Source organism: Anarrhichthys ocellatus, unplaced genomic scaffold (genome assembly GCF_004355925.1).
Source record: "Anarrhichthys ocellatus isolate YVR2014 unplaced genomic scaffold, GSC_Weel_1.0 scaffold67, whole genome shotgun sequence".
Taxonomy (NCBI): Eukaryota; Metazoa; Chordata; class Actinopteri; order Perciformes; family Anarhichadidae; genus Anarrhichthys; species Anarrhichthys ocellatus.
Genome location: NW_022280097.1, coordinates 883,577 through 891,716, shown reverse-complemented (window position 1 = coordinate 891,716; position 8,140 = coordinate 883,577). Strand labels below are relative to the sequence as shown.

The following is an 8,140-nucleotide window of genomic DNA, read 5'->3' as shown; positions in this document are numbered from 1 at the left end:
ATAGCAACGGCCAGAATTAGCAGGTAGTAGGAGCTGGTAGCAGCCTATTAATTCAGTGCTGCTGTACGGCTAAGGCTATTATTAATGAATTGGAACAGCCCGCACAGCCGCCGACACCACCCCCACCCGCAGAGTGCGATAAATAAATAATGCTGCAGAAGTCATGCATATGAACAACATGCGTCGGCACTATACTGCAGTAATGGGCAGACGCGGTAGGGTCAGTATGGTAAGCTAATATTTTTCCAACACTGGCGATATGTTTTGGTTTTTTTCGCAATCGCTGCTTTACAAGAAGAGAGCGATTTATCCTCCGACGGCCTGCTCTCTTCTTCTTCTTCTTCTTCTCCTTCTTCTTCTTTTTCCTCTTCGCTCCGTTATCCATACACCCTGCGATGTAATGAGAATGGATGTTGTATTTAGTGTAATTACTCTGAACGCTGCACTGTACGAGGAGGGCGCCATCATAATTCTGGCCCTGGCAATTTGGTTAAACGGGAGAAGGAGAGAGAGAGAGAAAAACGCACACACACACTAAATGACAGGGAGAAGTGTCCATGCAGTGACTGACAAGCAGGCGGCTTAAACAGGCGACATTAACATGTGTTCCAAGTATTAAGAAACAGCTGAACTTAAGCCTCTGTTTACTGGCGGAGTGACTGCTCTGAGTATTTGGCTGTAAATGTAACCTTAAAAAAAATGTTACAAATATTTTCTCAAAAATAAACAATAAACAAGCGCTCATAACCTCTTCAGAATGTCTGAAGAAGGAAAACAAAAGTTAAATAATACTGCAGGTTTGCACGCTATCCTCGTTTTGTAATTTAATTTAATTGTTTTTGTAGAGCAGCAAAGGTCAATTTGGCTCACTGTAATAAGCGATGGTTCGGGGGGAAAAATAAAGAAACCCAAACAAGCGGGCCCCGAGGCGCTAATTCGCACGAAGCGCCTCCCCGCCATGGGCCTATTCTCCCGGGTGCGCGCTTATAGGAGGCTAAATTAAGGGGGAAAAAGGATTTTGAAAACACACATTTCAGACCCACGCTCTGTTTGTTTAGTTTTTTGCTCCCGTAAGCGTCTTGCCGCAGTGCAGACACACGGATGACCACAGGAGAGCATCCTTTTAAAACGAAGCGCAATGCAGAACAAAGTCATCTATATAAATTAAAGCAAGGTGATGCTAAAATGCTAATGACGCATAGGAGAACATATTTGGAAATACTATAATGTGCAGTGAGATTATTCGCTCTCAAACGAGTTTACTGATGGCAAAATGGTTATTGAAGGAGCAGATTATCAGCAAGGTTTTTTTTCCTTACAGGCTTCTTCTCCCTGATCGCTCGCGCTGAGAAATTCGGGCTTATTGTCTGCTGTGCTCCCAGGGAACAGCTGCTAAGCCAAGGCCACATTCCCAGTAAACCCGACTCATCACAACCATTCATCCCACCACCAATCAGCTGCTGCGCATCCATATGTATGTGCTGGTAAACAAGAGACACATATAGGCGTGGAAAAATGACCGGTTTGAGACCGAATCAAATGTCTTGCAATTTAAACACCATATGCTCCCACAACTAATTATTTACGTTGATCCATTTATGTCAGAAAAGATTACGTCAGCCCTTTAAAAAGAGGGGGTGAACTGAGATGATGTGGGTAAAACACCACTGTAGCCTAATTATTATAATTAATATGTAAATATGTATACATTAAATTATTGTATAGTATGTATATTAATAAAATAAGAGCCACATGGTAGCTGTGAATTATTTTTCATATTATAAAAATCCAAGTGCTAAAACAGTATAAAGAAAATATTACACCCGGTTTATAATAAAGAATGTGCAATTGGTACATGAATACATTCCTCTTGTATAAACGTTTGCGTTAAAAAAAAAGGAAATTTGGACTCAAGTCCGAATAGAAGCGTCTGCAATTCAATTAGTATCATTACTTCTTTATTCATTCCGTTCTTCTCCATCTAATAAACTTTATAAGTTTATTTGCTAATGTAAGTGTATTTGTACAAAAGACAAACAAACAAACAATCAGACATGAGCCGTCCTCGTGGTCTGTCTCGGCCCGGACAGAGAGAGTCTTTAGGACTGGCCTCAGGCTATTTGGGCCTATATTAAATACCTCCTTTACTTCTGTAAAATGTCTTTAAATTGGTCTTTTTTGAGAGAGAGAGAGAGAGCACAAGTCCCGCAATGTGGTTCCGATGCAGTTACTCACATCACGTCTTCAACCAGGTTTCTGGTCTCATCGTCTTTGCTCGTCTTGTATCGAGTTCTATCGCTGTCCGGACATGGGGTTAGACAGAGGGTTTAGTGCCGGTTGCCCCCCTGGCCCAAAGCCATGAATGAGCACCCTCGGGACCAGAGGTCTCTGGAGGTTGGGGTGCGGCGCGGTAGGAGTCCGGTACATACTGCTGTACATGGCTGCGGCTGCCGCGGCCGCCGTCGTGCTGTCCACGGTGCCCAGCAGGCTCGGGTGGTAGAAATAGGGCGACGGGAACATTCTCTGTAAGGCCGAGTAGTTTCCTGCTTCAGCCAGCAGCTCTAATCCGACCGCCGTTTGCCTCTTCCACTTCGTCCTGGAGAATCAGATCAAAATACAAGAGATTAATTATTTAATCAGCTCGCGCTCTCACTAATTCCCCAAACGCCCCTTTTAATTGGTATGCAGAGGCCTAATTATTGCAGGCACCACATTATGGTTAAGGTTTAATTAGGCAAAGAAGGAAATATCAAGACAGCAGTGCTGATGTGCTTTGGTCCAAACTTATCAAAGCACACTTGTCTCACACCTAGTATCTAAAATACTCAAATACGCCTTTATTTTGAAGAGTCGCAGGTGAAATAAAAGTTACAGAATGTTTTGTTTAAAATATTTTTACTGTTACATTTTCAGCAGTATTACCGAGGAGGCAAAATGTGCATCAACAACATGTGTGGCCAGAAATATAATAATTTCGTGACATATCCAAATTGACTGTCTGCATTGATTAACTGTTTAAATAGAATATGAGCAGGCCAAGTGAAGCTGCACACCAAAAGGCAAGCAAAAAAATCATCTTAATAAATACATGTTTGAGAACATTTGTAACGTTCTTTTTTTCCTGCAAAATATGCTACATCTTGACACGAGCCAGGACTTTTATTTTTGAATTTGTCATGACGTCTAAATGTATTCAGTCAACAAAAATAAACGTATTTATTTTCCTCTCAAAATACAAAATGCTGAATATTAGATGCGTTTAGAATACAAGTTGAACATGGCTGTGCTGCCTCGGTTTTTGACTTTACATGGATTAGAAATGGCAGTGTCAAAATAAAGGCCTGTCAGACATGCGGGATGTGAATATGACTGGCTGAAATACAAAAAAACTATTCAGCAGCTTTAAATATATTAAATATAAATAAAAAATATATATATGTATCATAAATGTGATGTAGACTAACATATTTCCCTCGTGATTCATTAATACATAATATGTTAAAAAATGTCTATTTGTAAATACGTCTCAGTGTGGTTCTGCTCATGTGGATCACTCCCCTAATAAAGAGTTGTTTGCTTTTACAGGACCAATATAAGGCTCTGTGTTTTTTCTTGTTGTGTCTGCACCCATGTGCTGGTGTGGTGACCTACCGTCTGTTTTGGTACCACGTCTTGACTTGTGTGTCGGTCAGGTTGAGAGCCGCGGCCAGGTCCATGCGGTCCTGCACGCTGAGGTATTTCTGTCGCTCGAAGCTCCTCTCCAGCTGGTTGAGCTGGTGGTCGGTAAAGGCTGTCCGTGCTTTGCGAGGCTTTTTCGTGCGCATCTGGGGACTGTCTCTGCTGCTGGAGATTTCCCGGTCGCCTTCCTCTTTAGCCCCTAAAAACGGTGGAATTAAAATTAAAACATGAAACAATCAGGCCTATACTTCCTCACTCACTGTCTCAAAAGAAAACTTTTTTATTTATTTATTCCTACCTTTCAATACTGAGTCCATTAAAATAAACCAAAAATAACCACGCGCAGGTGCAACGCTCAGCCCTCCACGCCTCCAGTCAAACTTTATAAATACTTGCTCGGAGTTGCTCACACGTGTGGCACGAAAGCGAAGCTAGAGCAATAAAAAAAAAAACACATTTGTGTGCATTTGTCACCTGAAGTTTTTTGTTTTATTATTATTATTTTTTTTATGTTGCTTTTTTTCCTTGAGAAAACGAGAAATCAATATGTCAATCCATCTCTATTTGTAGCTGGTTTCCAGTGCACCATGATCCCCCCTCTAGGAAGAACAATAATCTCTCTAATTGACCCACTAGGGAGGCCTCGCGCACGGGGAAAATCACCAGGCTTACATCTGTTTTCACATCTATTACACTAATAAAGGAAGCTGTAACTCAGACAAAGAATCAGACAGTGAAGCATTCATATTATTAGCATTATTCATATTTTTTTGTTATATTTGTTTTGCTCAATCCCTGGTCTATATTTATTTTTGTTGGCTACACTTTTATTTTTTGTAGCCCATAATAATTCACCTCAACTGCATTTTCAGCAAACGCAACAGCAATAGCTCAAACAGATGAATGTGCTCTTACCGTTGCATTTCAGTTCGCTGTGAATGTCGTCTCTTTTGTCCAACTTCCCTCTGATGTCGTCCTGTTCCAACTTGGGCCTGAAGCCGTCCGGGGCCGTGGCACTTTCTGGTTTTGGCGTGTGATGGGGCGAGGACACACTGGTGCTGTAAGGTGCGCAGGCGGCCAGCGGTTTGCTGTCGCCCAAAATGTCTTTGATTAGGAACGAGGAGGTGGCGCTCCTCGGGGCGCAGCCGGCCCCGGCGAGCGGCTGCTGCTGCTGGGGCGACAGCGGCAAACTCTGCGGCTGGTTGTGGTTGTGGTGGTGGTGGTGGTGATGCTGCTGAAGGCTGTCCTGGACCAGATGCGGATCGGCGGCGTGCTCCATGGTGACCGAGATGGGGGACGAAGGGGCCGTTCCCACAGTGTCTATCTCCGAGCATGGCGAAGGGGTCGCCAGGCTCCTGAAATCCGCGGTCCTGCTGTCGCCGAGGCGAAAATCTCCGTTCATCAGCACGGGGTTGCCAGAGTTAGACGCGCTGGATAAAATAGTGTCTATCCCAAAACTCGACCCACTGGATCCTTCCATGTTAAGAAAGGAGTGATGGAGTCGTCATAACATCAGCGAGGTGCTTCTACTTCCGATGCGAACCCAGGAGAAAGTCAGCAAAAATGAAATCGGGAGTTGCAGGGAAAAAAATAAATTAAAAAAATAGTTGAGAAATAAAAACCCAAGAGAGAAAATCCACGTTTACAAGCGGCTTGGATGGTCCATGGATGTTACATTCAGTGAACATGCGGGGAAGCAAAGTGCGGGGTCTGCGTAGTCCACGTCGCTTTTTGTGTTTGGATATTGAACTTTGTGTTAAAAGTTGAGGCGTATAGAGAGATATACATAGGGCTGACTCCTCGACATCAGGCTCCCCCTTTTTGCTGCTAATCGCTCCAGTGTTGCTCTACAATGACTTCCTATACTGACGTCACGGCCCACGGCGAGGGGGGAATTAATATTTTCTCCTTTATAATAAACACTCGACGCCTTTTCTCCCGGCCCCGCCGCCCCACCTCCCTCCGCCGCCATTGGCTCCCAGCCTGACCGGCTCCGGCGCCTCGCCAATCAGGGAGTTGTTTCTTTATCGAGACAGTTCAAGCCAACCGTTGAGTTTAATTCTAGAATAGCTCTTTTGACAAAAAAAAAAAGGAAGTAAGGAGGAAAAAGCATGCGTGTGCTTTAAGGCCACACTGTAAACAATTGTATATGAAATATCCGAGCTGCGACAGAAAGACCGCGGAAGTGGAAATTAAAACATAAAATAGATAGAAGATTCAAATTCAATTCTGAGCTCTGAACAATTTGATAAAGTCTAACAGGCAGAAATCCAGTGGCTCGAGCACTATGGTAGGGCGAACTATCAATGTATCATTTATTTTCAGATAGCAATTCAGTTTATTGGCTCTTGAAGCTTTATTTTCTTAAGTTACTCAAAGAGAGTAAAAGGCTCAACTGTTGCCATATTTGAACTAAACGTATTTTCAGACCTGATTTGAAATTGAAAAAAAAAATCATTTGGGGGAAAAAACCAACCTATTTGAGGCCATGCTGACATGTCTTCATGGATGTATTCTTCAGAGCCGTGAGGTCGACATATTTAGGAATGGGGAGGAGTGGTGGTGACTGTCATGACAGCGCATCTTGTTAATAACTATGTCATCCTAATTAGTAAAGTAATTATGAGGTGCTAATGAGCGTTCAAAGGTAGTAGGAATTCGGTACTTTCCCCCGTCGACGTGCAGATTTGAGGGATGTGGAGAGAAAATGTGCGTCGCGTTCAGCTGACAAAGTGTCTGCAGGGAGGCTGCACGCTCTCCGGATGATGTCTGTTCGTGGGAAATGTCACTTCTCACACATAGGTGAATGTATGCTCGTGCTCCACTTTTTTTTTTTTTTCGGCGGACGTGAAATCTTCTTTCAGATGGATTTTTCCTTCTCACACAGCCTGCGCACTTTTTCCGGAATTTAAGGATGAATCATCGAGCAGGTTTATCTTATTAGTGTTTTTTTTTTTTTAATCTTCCTCCTCAGCAGGTTGACGATGACGATGATTATTGATTCGAGACGGATGAAGATTTTAAGCTGTTGTTCACGCTCAGAAATCTGGATTCGTAGGTTTGTTTCTGATTTAAATTACTTTTTTTTAAATTGCAATTATCCAGGGACTTTATTAATTCAAACGCCATGTATTGATTGTATAGGTCTTTATTTATATTCTATTGGTATTTGTATGCAGACAATGCCAATACATTTAATGTATACTTGTTAAAAAAGCTACTCAGCCTATCATGTAAAAAAATGCCTTTTAGGTTTTTAACTTCTTTTTCGCCTATTTTTAAATGTCTCTACACTCAGACATGGTTGCGCTTGAAAATAAAAATGTTGAACTAGTATTAATAATTCAAATGCTTTGAACAGCCAACAAGCTGTAGAGCAGCAGCCTCTAATTAACAGCTTTAATATTTTGATTATTCACATATGCTGAAACGTTCAGTGTTTGCCTGTTTTTTGCCCCCCTTGCAGCATGCTGTCCCTGGAACAATTCAATAAGAAATAGTGCATTTCAATTTCTGCATTTCGTTACAAAAAAATCAAAGAGTCAGTTAAATTAAGTTAAAAATGAAATTAATATATTTTAGTGAAATGTCCTTAAATGTTTCGGCGAGTAGAACAGCAGAAAAGTCAGCTTTTATTTATCTAACAGATTAGACGACTTCCTTCTCACTGGAGCTGCACTTTCTCCCGCGCGACGTGCAACGTTCGAGCACAAGGCGGCGACAAAGCGAGTCTGCCGGAGTGTGAAGTTCACGAGCAAAGCTGAGGCCTCGGCTGCCCTTTCCAAAAAAAGACTCGGAGGACTTCGGTATCAAAAAAGAAAAACGGACTTGAACGCAACAATCAGCCGGTAAGCCGTGATGAGGCTGCATCTAAAACAAAAGTCACGGTCATACAGTAACACGATTATGGTGCAACATAAACGATTATCTCCACAGTGAAAACTAATTAGAATACTCTGTCCACACGCAGCCAATAATCAGGCCTTTCCTCAACCTTATTCCCCTGCAAATCGCTCAGATCACATCGAAGTGATGCTTAAACATGTCAGTCATTCTGTGTGTGTGTGTGTGTGTGTGTGCGCGTGTGCGTGTGCATGCGTGTGTGTGTACAGGCGCATGCGGGCTGTTCATCAACCGCAAACAGGAGCAATCAATCGCTTTATTATCTCTATACGGCGCCGCAGGAGCTGATTGAACGCGACCAGTTAGGGGTGTCGTCTTATTGGCCTCAGCTGATGGTCGATGATGGGACGGCGCAACAGTGGCGGGCATCCGTATCGATTCTCTGGCGGCTTTGCGCATAAGCTGTCACTTCACCGCTGGCGACCTTTGGGGTTGCACAGTGGCGGCGTTTACAAGGAGACACCCCCGCATTTAGACTGTCAATCACTGCGGACCAGCGATGGAGTGAGCTTGAGAGAGAGAGAGAGAGAGAGAGAGAGAGAGAGAGAGAGAGAGAGAG

General features: G+C 43.0%; 1 protein-coding gene across 1 annotated transcript; it reads right to left on the bottom strand.

Moving 5' to 3' along the window:
- Positions 1–2,020: 2,020 nt before the first annotated feature.
- Positions 2,021–5,543, bottom strand: barhl2 (BarH-like homeobox 2). The gene is made up of 3 exons (XM_031872995.1): positions 4,594–5,543; positions 3,652–3,877; positions 2,021–2,596 (listed from the first exon to the last, which is right to left on the bottom strand). Exons 1-3 carry the CDS (start codon positions 5,156–5,158, stop codon positions 2,293–2,295), a joined length of 1,095 nt encoding a protein of 364 aa, XP_031728855.1. The 5' UTR covers positions 5,159–5,543; the 3' UTR covers positions 2,021–2,292.
- Between the last annotated feature and the right edge of the window lie 2,597 nt (positions 5,544–8,140).